Source organism: Euwallacea similis, chromosome 32 (genome assembly GCF_039881205.1).
Source record: "Euwallacea similis isolate ESF13 chromosome 32, ESF131.1, whole genome shotgun sequence".
Classification (NCBI taxonomy): Eukaryota; Metazoa; Arthropoda; class Insecta; order Coleoptera; family Curculionidae; genus Euwallacea; species Euwallacea similis.
Genome location: NC_089640.1, coordinates 916952 through 936989, shown reverse-complemented (window position 1 = coordinate 936989; position 20038 = coordinate 916952). Strand labels below are relative to the sequence as shown.

At 33.6% G+C, this 20038-nt stretch overlaps 1 protein-coding gene across 2 annotated transcripts in view; it reads left to right on the top strand.

Annotated features, from left to right (window-relative positions):
• trol (terribly reduced optic lobes) overlaps nucleotides 1-20038 on the top strand; it is a 154833-nt gene that overhangs the window by 55540 nt on the left and 79255 nt on the right. The window contains exons 11-15 of one of the 2 annotated variants that reach the window (XM_066404016.1): nucleotides 617-786; nucleotides 910-1065; nucleotides 2045-2260; nucleotides 2582-2692; nucleotides 2990-3100. In XM_066404016.1, coding sequence (XP_066260113.1) covers nucleotides 617-786; nucleotides 910-1065; nucleotides 2045-2260; nucleotides 2582-2692; nucleotides 2990-3100 — 764 coding nt within the window. Of the gene's footprint in view, nucleotides 1-616; nucleotides 787-909; nucleotides 1066-2044; nucleotides 2261-2581; nucleotides 2693-2989; nucleotides 3101-15697; nucleotides 15877-20038 lie in introns of those variants that run through there. The other variant, XM_066404017.1, reaches the window with a different exon arrangement.

The window sequence follows — 20038 nt, the reverse complement described above, 5'->3', positions numbered from 1 at the left end:
TGCTTATTTTCACGGAGCGTCGAGTTCGACTTGAATTCAATTTTCTTAATGAATATTTCGTGAATGCAAATAGATTTTAGTTTGAGTTTCAATTCATTTAATCACGCTCAATGTTAAGATTCAATCGAGATTGAAATTGGGTGTGATTTGAACTTCGTGAATTCCATAGATTGAAATTAGTAAGAAAATGTGAAAAAGGTTACAGTGATACTTATAAGAGACGATGAGCAATTTCTATCATCTTTAGACAAGAAACTAGAAATAGAGCCAAACTAATGCATTTCTCTACTTTTCTATTAAGTGAGAAAGGAATAGAATAGTATCATTGTTTATGTCAAATTTAGTAATAAAATCCCCCAAATTATAGTTAAATTCCTTAAGAATTTTAATTCGGCCTATATTTGATTTCCTATAGTTCAATCAAGGCATGTATTATTTGTATTCACCAGAATTTCAAGAATACAATTATTTTCAGATATTTTAAAATTACTCTGTAATATTTTGCGCTCCATGTGCATTTTACTCAATTTAAAAATGATTAATTGACTTTCAAAAACATATACTGCTTTTATTTATCATAAAATGACACAACAGTTGCCAATTTTCCACTTTTTAGGAAGGACAAAACGGATAATTTCAAAATGGGTGTAACCGTCGATTTGAAATCCATTGGCTGGTACGACAGCCAGTCCATTGAAAACTTCCTTTACCAGCACGTCCGGGATCAGCGTCGCATTGGAGATGCCATTGTCACACCTGATAACTTCAAGTTTAGACCATTTGAAGGTATAACATAAATATTACACGACATCAAGGCGTTTCATTTAGTTATTTATTGTTTATCCACCACATTTCTTTGGTTATTTTTGTTTTTAATTTTCATTTTATTTGAATTTTCACACCCTTTAGAGTGCGAAGAACATGAGCTAACATGCAATAGTAAACAGTGCGTTGATAGGAGTGCTCGTTGCAATGGAATAAGGGAGTGTAACGATAATTCAGATGAAATAGGGTGTCCTTCAATCACCACTACCACTAGTACCACTGCCGCTACACCCCGTAGAGGTATGCGTCAATTTGAGATTGAAATAAATGCTTTATGCTTACCAGCTCTTTGGCAACACAACTTTAATCTGATTTACGGTACAATTTTTAAAATTAAAATTGTTATTGTATTTGCAACAATGGAGCATAAAATTTAATGGCCAGTTGAAAAAGGAAAATGATTTAGTCTTGATCAGGAATTTGAATTACGCAAAGTGACGTATTTCCTCAATTGGAACCAATGTGAATTTATTTTAACGACTCTGTTTTATCTCCTTCATAAAACTGTCTTTAGTGTTACATGATTTAATGTTATTATGCAAATTCATCAGTGTTGCAAATTTAAAATTACCAGGAGAGAGGTACCTATCAATATCAATGGTTCGTTGAGCAGAAAAGCATTTAAAGAAGTATGTCCAAGAAGTAAATAAATTAATCAAATCTTGTAACTCCGCGCTATCCTTCACCTATACTACATTTAAAACATAATTCTATAATGATTGATGACTGTTTTGGAATCTTAGGAATGTCCTGAAATTTAGTAACTTTTGTTTCATTTAACCGACCTTATTAGTTGTAGAAGGCAATAATAGTGCTCTAAGGTAGTTGTACTACCTTGATCTAAATTTTCCCCCGTTTGAGTGATGGACCGATGGATCAAGTTAGTTCCAAAAGGTCAGTTGCAATAAGAAATGTGTTCTTTAATCATGCAGAAATAAAAAGAAAACTCCTAAACTCTCATTGCCACGATGGGTTTCCTTGTAATTTTGTAATTAGAAAAAATCAGGCAAAGGACAGAAAATAGAGAGTGCTGCCTTTAAAATTACATGGTGGCATATAGCCTGGAGTTTATTTAATTATTTATTTGCATTGGACGTACTTCATAATGAAATAAAAAACCCCAATCTGACCACATCAATCAAAGAACAAATCTTTTTAATTAACTTTAATGCAAACAAATCAAAATTTCTCTCACCCCTACACCCCTAAACCACTACAGAATACGAATCACCTACTACCTCCACCATTTTGTCATCGACCACAACCACCACCGAAATCCCCGATATCGGCAGTGGAGATGGAGATTTCGTGCACAGAGCTGATGATGTTGAGAGCTGCGCAGATGGCACGGGGTCTTACTATGGAGATCAGAAGTGCGACGGAACTAAGCAATGTTTAGATGGCTCAGATGAAGAAAACTGTATGGAAGAAGATAGTAGGTTGTCTTTATGGTGGATGATGCTGGATTGTCTACTAAAATTTTTGTTGTGGTATTGGGGCTGATGTCACTCTTGTTTCGACTACTAACTAAGATTTGTTTTGGCTTCTGCTATTACCGGAAAAGGGCCTGGTGATTGTTTTGTTCATGAAATTACCATTAAGATCATTGTCAACCAACTAAATCTATGAGGCTTCGCTGTACTATATAGTTCATGTCTAATCCAACCTTAAAAATCATTCTCTCCTACGTTTGATTAACAGTTTATGTATTCTTTTTTATTGTTTATTGTTGCGTTACGAATTCTATCTCCCTTAGAATGTGCTCAAGGCGAATTCAGCTGCGATTTGACCCGGTGTCTTCCACTCAACAGCAGATGCGATGGTCTCGACGATTGCACAGATAAAACAGATGAACAAGAGTGCGAAAGTAAGTGGGTGTCTATTTTTCTATTTTAATTTCATGCGAGAAGGATAATTGGGAAGAGAGATACTCTGTCCAAGGCAAAATATATTGACACAGAATATAAACGAATTTATAAACTTAGTTCGTATTGATTCTGCTAAAGAAGGTCACATTTGTGTTAGCCTTAGTTAAAAAGGGCGATCTTGCTAAAGTTTCAAACAATATATACCTGCAACTTCCAAGAGAAGCAGTAGGTTGATCTTATATATTCAGCAGTTTAAAGATTTGGAATTTATTATTCTGGATGCATTTTTTCCGCAGTGTGCACAGAAAGTGCCTTCCATTGCGACAACACTAAATGCATCCTAAAAGACCAAGTTTGTGACCATTTCCCGAACTGCAGGGATGGTACAGATGAGCGAGAATGTTCAGGTAAGCTCTACTACTAATCAAAATATGTCTTCATTTATTCACTAATTCAATCACTCGGTACAAAGCTTTACACCTCCATATGTGAGACCTATGTCAAACACTCTTTTCAACTTGTTGATTTCATCACCGCTTCTTCTTCACAATTGTTTTGGGCAGTTTCGAAGCGGTACTTCAAATTTCCAATAAAAACTTCAGTTTGTGCAGACTCTTTTTTGAATTCACCGATTTGGCCCTTTTGAAGGCCGGTTAAATACCTCAGTTTACCTCCCTCTATCGGCACTGCTGGCATGCTCCACAAGAAATAATGCAGGGGTTGTAGGAAGTATTGATTTTCTAGGCTTGATTGGGGGGTTGCTGGTTTAAACGCTGATAGAGGGAGTGATAGAGGCAAGTTGAGCTTTAAGGGTTTGAGCGCCATCTGTTTTAGAGAAGAGCTAGTGATACTTCTTTAAAGATTCAGAGATATTACATGGTGGGATCTATTTTAATGTGCATTAATGTACTAATGTGCAATAAAATAAAAAACTTCTAATCTAATCGAGGATATCAATAGCGAACAAAGTAATGGCCAAAGCCCTACGGGTTGCTTTGCTGTATAGTTGTTAGAGAGATAAGCTCTAATTGAACTGGCAGAGGAGTACGAATGTAAGAAATATAAAGAACTGGGGGTTTTGAAAAACTCCCTATAAAAAATTTGTTTATTACAATCCTAAGCCAGGACAACGACGTTCTTATGCAGTCTAAATGTTCAATAAATAGGGACGAACAACACTCGATAATCTCAGAAAATTTAACTTTTTCCATATACCAGACTCGAATTTAAACAAAGGGATTTGATTGGATTAATGGTTAAGAAAGGGGTTAGAGAGGGTAAATGAAGGAGTACAAATTTGAACATTAAAGTACAATAGAAAAAAGCGGCACCCGTAGATAAATAGAATGAAATGTTGGAAGCACTTGAGGGTCGTTTATCTCGGAACTCCGCCCCCAATCAACGAGCCCCCACTGCGAATGTAATACTACGGCCGAAACTTAATCATACTTTGTTCAGATTACTATGACAAATATCCGGAATGTTTTCGGTGTATACGATGCATTCTGCGCGGCATAATCAAATTTGCACTGCTGAAATATGCTTTTGTAAGGTCCGGTTCGGAGTGCTGTTTGATATGGGAGTTGTTTGGGGGATGCCGTGGCCTTTTGACACCTGTAGCTTATGCTGGTTTTTCGGTCGAGCACGTACAAAGCAGGAAATTCAATAAGCATTATTTTACCTAACCGAATTTTCATATAATTAAAAATTATCAGGATTTAGTTTCCACCATCGCAATATCGTATGTATAAAAGCTATCAATTTCCGGTAGTTTCGCGGGGTTTTGGGTAAACGGCGACTACTAGAAAAACAGCTGGATTTCTGAGTTTTATCCATTGGTCCAAAGAGTATCGGGTTATCTCCATTTATCTCCGATATACAGGGTGGCGCACTTCACCTCCCGTCTCCTATAGCTCGGTTATCATTGACAGTAGGATTTCGATATTTTGTATACTTTACCTGTGTCTTAGGAAGTACTCCAGGAAAATATTTCTAATTATACAGGGTGTCCCAAAAAAGTGTGAAGATACCGAACTTTTTTTTTTAATGGAACACCCTATTTTTTTTCTCACATTTAAATGCTTTTTATGATTGTCTACATATTCCTAAAATTTTGTTGAGATCGGTTAAATAATACCGGCGAAAAAAATTAAAAACTGAAAAAAATTACATTTGCTCCTCTAGCTTGAAAAAATAATAAAAAATAGAGATAATGTCTATGTAAAGAAACTACTCAAGATGCTTATTAAGCATGGTTTAACAGTTTTATTAAAAAAGTTTCGATAATCGATATTGTACAGGGTCTCCAAAATTTAGCGTCACATTTTTCAAATTTCAAAGTATTTTATTTTTCTTATTTTAAATTGGGATCCCCGTATATTTTATTTTAGTTCGATGCAGAATTCAAAAACAAACATTTTTCGAATTACATGTCTGTCGCAATTCCTAACACTTCGAGAGTTGTTCGCGGAAAACCATTCCAATAGTAATTAAATTGATTAAAAAACTACGGTTGCTATGACAAACGAATTATTTATTGAACTTATTTTATAATTACAATTATCTTACAACTATTACAAATCTAAAGTATGTGCTCGAAATGTCCTCCGTTCTCTTGAAGACACAAATTAAGACGACTATGGAAGGTCTTGTAACCTTCCGCAATTCATAAAAAAATCGAAGGTGGCTTTGAACAAATTTCAAATTATTTCCGTTTTTATCATATTGTCAAACATTATTAGCATCATATTATTAATTAGTTAAGTTCTAAATATTATAAATTTGTGTCTTCAAGAGAACGGAGGACATTTCGAGCACATACTTTAGATTTGTAATAGTTGTAAGATAATTGTAATTATAAAATAAGTTCAATAAATAATTCGTTTGTCATAGCAACCGTAGTTTTTTAATCAATTTAATTACTATTGGAATGGTTTTCCGCGAACAACTCTCGAAGTGTTAGGAATTGCGACAGACATGTAATTCGAAAAATGTTTGTTTTTGAATTCTGCATCGAACTAAAATAAAATATACGGGGATCCCAATTTAAAATAAGAAAAATAAAATACTTTGAAATTTGAAAAATGTGACGCTAAATTTTGGAGACCCTGTACAATATCGATTATCGAAACTTTTTTAATAAAACTGTTAAACCATGCTTAATAAGCATCTTGAGTAGTTTCTTTACATAGACATTATCTCTATTTTTTATTATTTTTTCAAGCTAGAGGAGCAAATGTAATTTTTTTCAGTTTTTAATTTTTTTCGCCGGTATTATTTAACCGATCTCAACAAAATTTTAGGAATATGTAGACAATCATAAAAAGCATTTAAATGTGAGAAAAAAAATAGGGTGTTCCATTAAAAAAAAAAGTTCGGTATCTTCACACTTTTTTGGGACACCCTGTATAATTAGAAATATTTTCCTGGAGTACTTCCTAAGACACAGGTAAAGTATACAAAATATCGAAATCCTACTGTCAATGATAACCGAGCTATAGGAGACGGGAGGTGAAGTGCGCCACCCTGTATATGGAGGACTGTTCAAAAATTGTCTCTTTGGATTTTTTGTTACATTTTTACCGTTAGCTAAAAAAATTTTTTATTGCTTCTATACATTTTTCGTCGCTTAGCTACGTCAATTCGAAATAATTTTTTGTAAATCTTAAAAAGGCATAAAATCGTTATAAAACAATTTAAAATTTTTTTATGTGAAAGAGTGTTTTTTTAGATATTTCACCTCAATTACACCAAGGAAAAGATAAAAATAAATATTATTTAATGATATAAAAATATAGGATGTCGAATATCTGGGCATGCATCTTGATTCCACGTATAATCTCCATGAGAACCCGTTTTCAGATTTAGTTAACTTGACATAAAGGTCGAAATGGAATAAAGAATCGAAAATGACTAATTGAAATAAATCCCTCATACGTCGGAAAGAACTGAAGATAGTTCGATCCTCTTTGGTCCAATCGAGTATGCTCAAAATCCAAGCCATTAATACCTTTCTTACCTCATTCTGTCAATCACTGTTTACCCTGTACTGCTTAAATCTAACGAAAAATGAACGCTCTGTACACGTGTTTCATGTGAAAAAGAAATGCGTTTCGCCTTCTATTGTATGATGGTCAAGTAGAGGCAAAAACCAGTTTAAATGCCTGAAAGCAGGGCATAAAAATAGCAACAATGGAGCGGACTTCCTGGTCGAAAGTGTCTTATTGTTTTGTCCTGCGGACTGGACAAATCTTTGTTATTTATTATGGGTGCCTTTGTTACTGCTGGGATCAATCATTTTGTGTAGACATGACGTGATACAAGTAGAAGAATGTCTCAACCAGGGTCTTCTTCGTTCAAATCTTTTTTGGATACTTTGAAACTAAAAAGTAGGGAGACAATTTAAGCTATAACTGTCCCTATGCTTATCTCAAACTATTTTGAGGTCACGAAGATTCAAACTGAACACTTTTATTAATGGAAATTAGTGAAAAATGTTTGTTAACTTTTGTCTCCTCGTCTATCGCCCACCTTGAAAGTCGATTTTTCAAATGGAGCACCTTATCTAACTGTTTTGAACTTGCAAGACCTCAGATGAGATTTTTATTTGTTAAAGTTTACTAAAATTGTATATTCTCGTCTTCTTGTCTAGTTTCACCCAGAAGTTAACTTTTCGAACGAAACATTCGAAATACTTCTGGGCATCTAGAATTTAGAATTTTCAGAGCTAATTTCTACCATAAATGTCTTTACACGTATACCTCGACGTTTTCAAGTTACGTAGTCTAAGACAATATTTTTATGTATTCGAGTTTATCAAAATTGCAAATTATTATTTCTTCGGCTATTGACTGCTCCAAATTCGACTTTTTGAATGAAACGTCGTGCATATTCTTAAGACTCTAGAAACTAGAAACTTGGGAGATAATTTCGATTGCAGATATTTCTATGCACATCTCTAACCGTTTTGAAGTTACAAAGTCTCACACCAAATTTCCATTCAACAGGCTTCTTGAGAGTGAAAGGTACAGGGGACCTAAAAGTCAAGTTTTTTAAATGTGACTCTGCATATTTTTAGAAATTAGAGTACAGGGGCTAAAAAGATAATTTTGAACCGAGGTTTTTATATTTATCTGTAAGCACATTCAAGTTTACCAAAATTGCCCATTGATTTCAGTTTCCTCATCATTGTGTCAGCCACAGGTAATTTTTTTGAATAGTAAGACAGCATGTTTTTAGATTTTAAAGTAACAGATCTTATTCCGAAATTGAAGAGGAAATTTTTAGAAAAAATGCGAATTTTTTGATATTTTGATTTTTGACTGTATGTATTGGGAGATGTAGTTTTTTACATTGACCTTGGTCAGGGTAATTTAAGTTCTGCAAACTTCAGGTCGTATCTTTTAGGATATTGGATTTTAAAATCACTTTCAAAATCGGGAACATGGGTATCAAAGTGACCTCATATCTCAAAAACTGCGAAAGATATTATAAGCCTTTTTTCTTCAGTTCTATACAGCTAAAATCAAACTCCTTTCGAACTCTAAGGGAAGTTCTATTATGATACTTTGTTATAATTACAGAGAAATTTTTATAATTAGTTTTGACATCGGATGACAATGAGAATTACTTGATTTATTTGTGGTCAAATAAATTCCTGCATTAACAATAAAAGCAGCACTGCAGATTTATATGTAACATGCAACATAATCTAAAGAAGTATGACACGCACCTTATTAGCTGCAGGTCCACTGTTGGAAACATGCTTTATAAGTGCCAACGACATTGTCTAGATGAGTTAACGGAATTAGAATATTACGTCGGAACCTATTCGGCCGGAATAATGACTCGAATGAATATTCAAACGCTGCCATTTGCATATGAAGGACAGCTCGAGTTTCGCACTTGGGGCACGAATCGTGAAAGAGCTTCTTTTCCACTTGCAGAGATCGCTTTCAATGGGGGGAATCTTAGAAAAAATGCAACTAGGAATGACTGTCGGTTGGTCTATTAGTAGCCAGGCGAAGACAATAATTTATGTTAGAGATGATTGTAAATCATGCCCATTCATGGGGAAGAGGCGCATCGCTGCTTGGTACGGAGCCCCGGCTTGTATGGGTATTTAAATCACTTAAACTGCTGGAAAGGTTTTTGAGATGCGGATCCTGCATTATGCATAGTCGAGGCTAAAACTGTATTACATAAGCTCAAGTAAACTACCCCTAAGCTCGACTAGAAGAATCCAGACATTTATTGACATATACGCCAACAAATTTTCGTGCAGTTCTCCCCTAGTAATGAATTTCTATAATTGCATTGTACTATTGCGTGCATGGATGTTCTCTTCTATAAAAGCAACTTACATAGAAATAAAGTGGGGTGTCTGCTATGCGGATTTTAAATTTCCAGTCCACTTACCGAACCCTGAAAAGCTCTAATTATTGCTATAACGCCCCTAGTAGGGGAAATTCAATTACCCACAGCCATCTGAATAGACGTAAATAAGTAAATAGCACCTTCGGGAATGCTATATATAAAAAAATTCTCACATATGAAAATGCGCCACACATACCAGAGAAATGGTGGCTCTTAATTTCTGCATACATTTCCTGATTAAGGTATGTGCAGATGGAAATGGGGCTATGAACCGGCCGTGTTAAGGGTTTCTTTTATTGCAATTATTTAATATAATAGTGGCTATTAAAATGTTGAGTAAAATTGAGGTGAAAATACAATGAAAAGCTAGAAAAATGAGTTCTCACAGTAGGAGAACTAAGTAGTGTCGGGCTGCTAGTTCTGACAGAATTTAATTCATTGTGCCCTAAAAAAATGAAGCAGATCATTTAGAGTGAGGAGTGTTCTAAATCCAAAAAAATTCTGAGGATTTCAAGAACTTAGAAATTCCATAGTTTTAAATCTACATCGGTAGTTTTCGAAGACGTAGGAAATCCAAAAACGTGATTTTTTGAGACTTTTTGGGTCCCAACAGCGACATTTTCGCGACCTTAAAAGAGAATGGGTGCGTTCAGGTCTTGAATGCGCATCGTAGTCGTTTAAATCGAGCGTTTTGAACAATTTGTTGAAGGTTTCTGTTACCTGAGCAGTACAGCAGTTTCTTTAAGGGTTTGACAGACTTACCAGGTTACTACTTTATTGTACGTCTTTTTTAAGTTAGAAGAAGTTTTAGAACGAAATAATGAAAAATTAGATTACACTTTAAATTTCATGAATTTCGAGGTTTTGAAACTGGCACTCAGGAAAATGACACAATATTTTTGCTGTTTTACACTTCATTTTCACTGCGGATGTATCAATACAGGAACTCCAGTTTTGAGGCAGTGAAAGACACTTACAAATAATGTGTTATGTCTTCTTCCCCAAAATCGCAACCTTTTCCGTAAGTATGTGGATCCTAATAATAGTGAACATTTGTTTTAATAGCACGAAATGTGGGAATTTTCAAGTGTAAAGCCCGGTTAAGCGAAAATCCATTAAAATCATCGATTTTGAGTAAAACCTCGAAAGTCTACTGGTATAAAGAACATGAAAACCTGCTTCATTCAATTTCAAATTTTTACATAGAGTACGTGACTGCATTGTCAATAAATGACCTTTTCAAGACCTTCAAGAAGCAACAAATACAGCATTGGCGGAATTAAAAATCTACAGAAAGCAATTGACTTGGCATCGGTTTTTAAGTATCCAGTTGAAAACTGAAGTTAACCGACTGTCGAAGAAAGGTCAGCTTCGTGAAACACCTCTACTATTCACAGAAGCACTTTGACTGATGGTTACCCTTGACTGAAAGTCACTTCACACTCAGTTTTAGCGGGAGTTTCAGGAACTTACTTTTGGCGTTCTTGGCCCCCTGACCCGAATTTCTTCTTCGCTTAATTTGATTTTTTATCGCCAACTGAATCAGAACAATTACTAGAAAAAACCATGACAGGAACTTTCAAATTATAAAATCAAACAGGCTTGAATCCACCGAGTCACATAGTCGAATACTTGAAAGGCGCCGCCTTGAAAGCAAAGTCCGCTGGCCTGTCTGACCAGATATATTTCAGATTGATCATCATTAATTGCGGTCATTAATCAGACCTGGCTCCATGTAGTACCAGCAGATCGAACGTTGCTTTGGTAAATTCTCGTTTAAGGTTAAATTGGTTTTCAGTCGCGTGCCAGAAATAATAAAATGATCGTTAGACGCAATTGCAATCAATTCCTTGTCTACTGACACAAGTGGACATGCATGTGGACTTGAGCCGACTCTGGGAAATTTGCCAGGAGCGGACTAGATTATTGAGTAATTGAGGAAGTGACTTGAGGCTCAATATTTGGGTCGCTTCGTTCAGTTCCTCGATATTGACGGGCAATGAAATTTAAAGAGCTGCTTTATTAGATCTTGTGTCGAGTTCAGATTTTAAGGAACCGTCGATCTAAAAATACGTGTATAGATGTCGAGCTTTTACAAACCTGATTCATAGCTACATTTCAATTACGATCGCTCATACCCAGTTCCTGGATAAATTTGCATGTCTTGCCTGAGTCGATATGGAAAATGGGAAATATAAGTAAATAGTTTTAGAGTTGTCGTGAACGATCGCATCGTAAAATATTGTATTATCTATGCGACGAAGGGAAAATGAATTTAAATGCTGACAGCAGGCGCACGCAAAGCTAATGCGGATATAAGGAGAGTTTTTGTTCTGGGAAATCTGGAAACTAGAGACACCAGTAGCAAAAATCCCCTAAATAAAATGTTTATTATCGATTATATAACCAAGAATTAAATTGCAAATTTAATTGGTGACATCATTTTGACTGAAATACTTTTAATTCAACACTTGCGATTCAGTAATTGTTTCGTTAATATTCATTAATATGGAAATAAAACTGACGAACCTTAATCTGAATAAATCATAGAACATATAGTTGACTAAAATAAATCATCACAAGTAGCTCATAAGTAAAATATGAGTCACACACATATAAAATGGAAATATGCAATTGTTCTATAAATAGAGAAATTAGTTACTCATCGTTTATTTATGCTAGAGTTTGCCCCTTTCAAGATCTTCGACTCCTCTATTGGAGGAACTTTTGTAAGTTTAATGCTTCGCGAAGTTTATTGAAGATTGAGACACAGTTTCTTGAACATCTAAGTATTTCAAATGAGAGGGAGTGTCCATTGAGTTTCTACTAAGAGTTTTTAAATTCAAAATTGAAGAATTTTTTACAAAATTGCAGCAGCTATCTTTTCTTGACCTTAATCCAGGCTGAGAGCACTAGAAGTCTAGGAATTTTGTAGTATTTGGGTGGTTTTCAGGGCATTTTTAAAGCATTTTTGTTCATTTAAGTCAATTCGATTAGGAATTTGCAAATTCCAGTTTTTTTTTTACTTCTTGAAGATATTCAATGGCTCTCTCACGATGAAGATTCAGGCGCTTCATGCGAGAAGAACAAAGAGGACACTAATGTTTTTCTGGACTAGAAAACTTTCGTGAATTTTCCTTGTGTGCTTCTTCTTTCCTAATGGTCCTACCTCTGATTTTTCTTCCTTGATTGATAGCTTAAAACTAAAATATTCAAAATGGCATACTTAGAAAGAGAAGAATTTTCGAAAAATCTCAAAACTTCCAAACCAATGGTCATGTGATTTTATTTCTTCTTATTAACTCTAGAGACGCCCCTGGTTTTTGATATTCATAGCCAATTGAGATTTTTATTTCTTAAAGATTTCACTATTATTTTCGTTAGCAAAAGTAATCATATAGCAGATCGCTAAATAAATGGAAGTTTTCCCAAACATCATCAGTCATACACATATCTGTTAGTGACGCCCCTGTCGTTGGTTATTTAAATCAAATTGAGTTTCTGATGTTTTTTTGGATCGAAGTTGAGTTGGTCAGTGCCGCGCTAAGAAGAGAAAATAGTTTTTAAAAAAATCATAAAGCGCTTTAAAAAATTCAATCGGTGAGAATTAAAGGGAACTAACTCCCACTGTGTTTTACATATAGTTTATTATATAAAAACACAATTGAACTATTTAAACACTGATTTAAATTATCCTAGATATGTGTTCTATAAGCTCACTATAAGTATATTTTATTAAAAATACAAACGTAGGTTTACTTAGTTTTTTTCTATTTCCCAACTTTTTGGTTTTTTGGAGTTAGTTCTTCTTTATTATCACCGAATCAATTAAATTTTAAATTAAAAAAACGTCGGGGTTTTGAAGGAATCTTTCTATTGTGTTTTTGCTGTGTTACCTATTTATTCATTTAAAAAGACTAACGATTAACTTTTTTTCTAGGTAAGCCCCATATTAAACTACCTATCTCTAACTAAAGTACGTCTAGGTAAGTACGTTTTTCTGTATTTTTATAAATATTACATCAAATTCATATAAACTAACTGCGAAAAACATTAAAATACTGTTAATCTATCAAATAAAATCTGCCACTCCGCTGGGCTGACACGTGAAACGTCCATGGCAGCAAATCCATTATTATTTCATCTAAATATATTGTTTCGAAGATTCAAATCAAGTCAGGGCGTTTTATATAGTATCTAAGCTCCAGATAACTTCATCTATTACCAGGTATCCGGGCCTTATCAGACTATAAAGCTTAAGGTACATCCTTAATCCAATTTAATCCCTGACCATTATTTCAGACATTTGCTGCCATAATGTCGTAAAATTGGGCTTTTTTCGATGTGCTCAAGTGCGTCAGTAGAACTTTAAATATATTTTTAGGCGTGTTATTTACTAAAAAAAGCTGGATTTAATGGTATTAGTGGCTTCGATTAAGCTAAAATATGTAAGTTTAGTTTCATCTGGAAGTAGGTGGAACAAAAAGTAACAAGAATAATAAAACATACTAATCTTTTTAAATTGCTTACCCATTTACAGGAACATAAAAGCTAATAACATTCGAGCGCCTGTGTTTTTATTGCTTCTAAACAACAGTGAAAAATGAAAATATTTTGAGTTGGAACGTTAAGGCAGCCCTTGGCTTAAGTTGAAATTTAACAAAAGCTCAATTTTTTTGTTAGTGGATAGAAGCAAAACACCTACATATATTTACATTAGGATTTGCTAGAGTTGCTGCATTTGAAATTTAACGATCTACTTCTTCTCATAAAAGTTCAGTAAACACTTATTTTTAATCTGACACTGGAAAATTTTTAAAGAAGTTTTCAAAAAGAAGAATTTGCAGCACAATCTTACTTATATTTTTAAGTACAGATTTCTCGATAATTTTAAAGAGCTCTTTGACAATTTAATGGAGATTTTTAAGTAATCTTTGCATATTTGATGAGTATTTAAGATATATGAAATATTCTTAAAATTGCTAGGGTAATTAATAAATCACAGCATCCATGTGAATACCGCGTATTTAAGCGTAATACTGTTATTTACCCATATTTTTACAAAATGTGATTTTAATATTTCAAGTTGTGAAAATTCTTATCGAAAGTTATTTGGTTCGATTGTTGATAAACGTCCTGAAAATAGACAGCCTCTTATAACAATTTTATTGTATGCAAAACATGGATTACCAGATCCCTTGGTTCTACTAAGTTAAGCTATTTTGGCACTTGGTTCCTTGTAAATAAGCAGTGCCTATTTAGGGTGTATAGCTTCACAAAAAGGTAACTGTGGTACGTGCGTACCTTTCCTCTAAACAATACTAAATTATTCTAGATAATTGCAGATAGGCTTTGGTGAAATCACTGGTAGCTGGATTCCCTGTTTTAGAAACCAACAAACTGTAATCCCTCCAAAACGTAAAGCAAAATATTAATTTTTCCATAATTGTGGGTGTCAGATAGGATGGATCACCTTATACGTTTGAGATTATTATTAAATTTTTTTACTGTTTTTTTGGTAGCATTTTGTACACATTTTTTCATGTTTAATTCCGAAATTAATTCCCAATTTGAAACTGTAAATTTTTTTTCTTATATGAACGGTCCTCAAGTTGAAACCACAGAATTTCGTTTTAGAGTTTAAAAATGTATTTAACTCGAAGTGAAATCGCAGAATCTGAACTTTTTCAATCTATGCGTAAATATTTATCATTCTTTAACTTTTTAAAAGATTTTCTCAAATAGAAGAAGATATAGTAAATAGCAACAAGAGGCAAGATTAAAATGAAACTGAAATTGGCATTTCCATCATCTGATGATGCTTGATGAGACCTTATTCAGAAATATCCAACTCGCGAAAAGAGCGTTAGACTTCTGAAAAAACTTGAAACTCAAATTAAATTTTCCAGTCAATTCTCATAACTCTCAAATATGTTTTCGAAATTTCTCTAGAAAATACTTCAAATATATGTAGAGAATTATTGTGTCTGAAAATTCATTGAAAACGTTGGAATATCCTTATAATAAAGAAGAAAATGTTGAAATTTTGCGAGGATCTATTTAAAAGCTCTTGAAAACCAAATCACACTGTGACAGCACTAAGAATTTTTTTAAATAAAAAAAATGTTGGCGAATTCTAATTAAAGTATATCTTTTATTAATTGTTATTATTTTATGTCTCCAAAGTAGACGCAATTGTGTTTGAGTTTAGTTTGAGAGATCAAAATCCTTGTAGAAGATAAAGCAACTTTCAAAACACAGTTCTAAACATTTCGGTTCTTAAACAGCAATTACGTGTTCTTTATACATGTACATATAAAAACTCTTTAAGATTCGTAAAATCGTCAGTTTTTTTGACAGAAACTATTTATAAACACCCCAAATTAATTTCGTGTCTTTAGTGACATAACGAGATTCCCTTGGCCTTATTCCACTATAATGAACGTTTAATAAATGACCACCCACAAGTCGCATTTTACGAGCGGATTCGCAAAAATCATCGTAATAAAAAAAAAAACAAAAGCGCAACAGCGAGTCGGCGCCCTCCAACTTTTCCAAACTTTGGCGCTGCAGAGAGCGCTTTTCTCCGCTCAGTCATCGCGATATCGCCGTTCAACAGTTGAACATCGTCGGACTGTCGCAGCTCGCCTAGCCAATCAAGTCGCGAGTTATCAATTGTTTTTGGGCGCAAGTTTGTAGCGCGCGATTATTTTTTCTCATTTGTTTTTTCCTGGATATTATGTGCCTGATGGACTTTTGTTGATTTTTATTTTAGTTTTTTTGCTGCTGTGCGTGATTTATTTGTGGGGTAAATACTTTTTTCGTTTTATTCGGTTTCTTTGGGTGTGTACAACTAAGATGTTTTTTTTTTACAGAACAATAATAATTACAATAGGTATTTTTATCAAAACTTATCAGCAAGGTTAATTAGATATTATGTTGCTTCAAATGATGAAGTACAAAAAAAAATAGAATATTGATTTTTATTAATCCACATGATTCTTGTGAATGCATAATAAAATAGCATACGTGGTGTACTTATCACATCAAAAAGATAAGACTTCAGTCTTGGTTTTTAATGAGCGTGCAAATAAAGTTTCGCTGAAATAACCGGGAATATTAAAATGGCACATTTCGTCACAATGTGTACAAAGCTTTACATTTTCATCGAATTTCCTCCACGGTATTTCCCGGAGATCTGCCGTAATGCGCCAGTGTCAATTTTAGGGTTTTTCTTTGGGAACTCCACTTGGAGGACGAAACTTGAGAGGTTTTAATGGTTTATGTAACTCTCAATCGCAGTTCTGTGCTGTCGCGGAAGGAATGTTAATTATTTAAATGCTGATGATATTGAAAATTAAAAGGTTGCAAAGTGATAATTTTAGGACACAGGAATAATTTCTATCATGTTTGGAAATAGTATACACAAGGGGTTGTTGGACTGTGAACTGCACACTATTCTTAGTTAAAACTAATTGAGTGTAAAATTCATCCTTTATTGAGGGCTCAGACGAATTCAGTCAGAAATCTGTCCTCATCCTCAGAACCTAGGAAAAGATACAATAAAATCGAAAATTGACAAAAATAAAATGTATGGAATATGAGTGTGTAAAATATGTGAAACTCTCTGAAAATTTCTCGTCTCAATCGCTAAGGAATGACAGTTTTTGACATGAGTCATGTAATCATTTTAAAAAGTCGTTTTAAGATAAACCATTAGGTTTTGAGCATAATAAATCATACATATATAAAATTTCTAATGAATGTGAGACATTTTCTCATACATGAATCACTTAGCTCCAATCAATTTTTCAAAATGATTGACCTGATTTATCTCGAAAAGTTAATCTTCAGACTGTTTTAAATGTTTTACATAGTCGTATTCCAAATATTTTTGTCCTGTTTTCGGTTCAATAACATTTTTGTAGGTTCTGAAGAGGGTAACAGAGTTGTCATCGAAACGTTAATGAGGGTTTCCATCCGAGTCCTTTGTAAAGGGTGAATGTTATTCTCAGTTAATTTTAGCTGAGAATGGTGTGCAATTCCGCCGCTCCAACAATCCCTACTTCTCTGTGAATTGTTATTCCCAAACATAATAAAAGAAGGAATGATTTTCATGAATGAATGAATTCATGGACTTTCAAGGATATATCAATTATTGCAATGCCCATGAGAGATTTTATAGGGTTCTAGGACCTTATTGATTGTTGGAAAAGAATATTTCGAATTTTAGAATATCTTCAAGTAATTTTTCTATATCAATAATGTATGAATTTCGCCAGGAAATTTTGGTAAACTGCATTCCTGAACAATTTTGAACGAGTTTGTCAAAATAAAAAAACTGAAACGCTTTTAGAATTCTTTTATAAATTAGTTATAAATACAATTTTGCACAATGAAATTTGTTTGCCAGCAAATTGTGCAAAAGAGGCATATTCTGAGATTTAATGCAAGTTAGAAAATATTTTTAGATTAGAGATTGATTGGAATAAATCGAGTTTTTCGATGTCGCTTTGAATGTGAGAAAAGCAGCTCGTTTTGCTGTCTTTTTCATCTACTCTCACAAACTGATCAAGTAATATAATCTAAAAATAGATTATAGTACATATATAGTTTTACAACTTATTGTTAGAGCTAAGTTGACTTTGGCGTCATTTTTATCGAGGAAAAATTGACTTATTTCTTTGGCAATATCATGCTTGAAACTTTGAAAAAGTTTAAAAATTGCCGTAGTAGTTAGAGCTAGGTTTAATTTCATTCTTGCATCTTCTCTTTGAGGAAATATTAGTTATAATAAGAGAAAGAAATATCTTTGAAAACAACAGTTCAGAAAATTCAAAATTTCAAAAAAAATCGAAAAAAAGCTATTTGGAATGATAAATACATCGAACAATTTTGAACAGATTTGTCTAAAATACTTGATGTATTTAGAAATTCGAAGTAGTTCGGAACCTTCTCGTACCCTGAAGGATTTGTCGGAGAATTAAGTTTTTTAAATAATTGGTTACTTTCCTTCAAGAATTTTTAGGATTCTATTAAATAACGATAATGATTTTTGGAATCAAAATCTAGTCGAGCCATTTTCCTACTTTTTTGTTTCTAGTTACCTAGTAAGACTGGCGGGACGTGACCAAGATTTATCTTAACCAAAATTTTAAGATCTGAAAAGAAAAAAACTAGCGGGAAAAATGTGAAGAAGATTCGTAAAAGACTAGGATTATGTAGGTCTGGTTTTTTAAGAATCATTATTATGAAAAATCTGAAATTTTTAAGAAAATTTATGTTAAATGTTAGCAATTTAAAGGTTATTAGAATAGATACCCAGAAAATGTTCTTGCTCAATTTTTAAATTGTCAAAAAGCCACCTCGTCTCAAATTTATAAAATATTTCAATTATGGTTGTGACAGGTGCTTCAAGTGCATAACACAAGGCTTCGTCGCTAAACATTTTGTAATTCGATAATTTGAGGATACCATAAAAAAATACTACAATAATCCCTGTGAACCTTCGTTTATTAAGATTACAATAAAAAATTTCATTCCTAATCGCAAAAAATTCTTATCGCGGTTTAATGATTAATAAGAAATGATAAGCCTATTTTGGTAAAATTTTGGGTAAATAACCAAAAATAAAAACAGAAGTAAAATTGGTATTCTTCGAACATACGTAAAGACATTTTTACCAAGACTTTCACACATTACTTTCTAACATGAAATTATGCGCCACAGACCAGTTTTCATATGTAAATTCAAATGAAAAAATAGGTAAACGAGGAAATTTCTTTTATAGCTACAAGTTGAGCAATTCACTTTAAAAGGGCGGCAATGGGAACTCTATAGTTGTCATTAAGTTTTTGAGCAAGTTGTCGTTTTCTCGTTTCAATTTTAATGAAACATATTCATATTTCTCAGGATTGCAGCAAAATAATGCTTTCTTATAACATAATATCATTTTATGGTTCCTTTGAGAGCCCCATCGGTGTTGATTTACTCCAAAGCCCGATAAAACTTGTTTGCGTTACGTGTTTTATAAAAATTTCAATTACGAATTTAGTAGTTCATTTTTGGTTCATGCGAGTTCTTGAAGATGATTTATCATTGCATATAAGTGCTCCATTAAAATTAGCAATTTCGATAAATCAAACATGCATAGGCAATTGAAACTAGGCAGCTATAAATGCGCTAGGAGATAAGCGCAGGCACAAACACTATCCAGACCAATACAGCCTGAAGAACATAATCAAATCCTGTATCAATTTGGAGTATTGAAGCCCAGTTATTGTAAGAGAAACACGCTTGAATCATCAACGCAGATTTTAACTGGATTACTGATGAGGGAGATTCATTCTGGATGCTTCATATCAGTTTAAGTTTTATCAAGAATGACTTGATTTTCATTTTGAGTGAGGGAATTTTCGAACCAAGAAATTTGAGGGAATTTCCCTGGAAACGTCGCTAAATCGGGGAATCTAGAAGACAGCTTGGGGTTAAGCGTTATCTAATTTCTTCATTTGGTAATTCGGCCCCTGACACGGGCTTATTCAAATTGGCTAATTCGGGACCGTGTACCTTCCAAAACGTTATAATTGATTCTATTAAGTAATCGTATTTGCATACATACTAGCTTTCCTAAATTCAGCTTGATTTTCGGCTGAGATTTCGATTCTTTTCTGACACCTGAGGTTTGAAGGCATGTTTCGGGGTCTAATTAAGTAGGATAAGTTTCAACTAAGAAACCGAGAGAAACTTAACTTCCGCTAAACTAAAATTTTAGAGGAATTTGAGTGTGGGTATTTAAAAATTTTGGGGAGAAACTATGTAAATTTAGTTTGCCTGAAATTTAGATAGATTTAACTGGCAATGCCTCCATAAAATAAGAATAGCCGGGAGGGAGGGGGGTTCTTGAACGCGCCTAACATTGAAGAAAAATGGGCATTAAGCGATTCTTATTGAATGTGAAATTGGGAAAT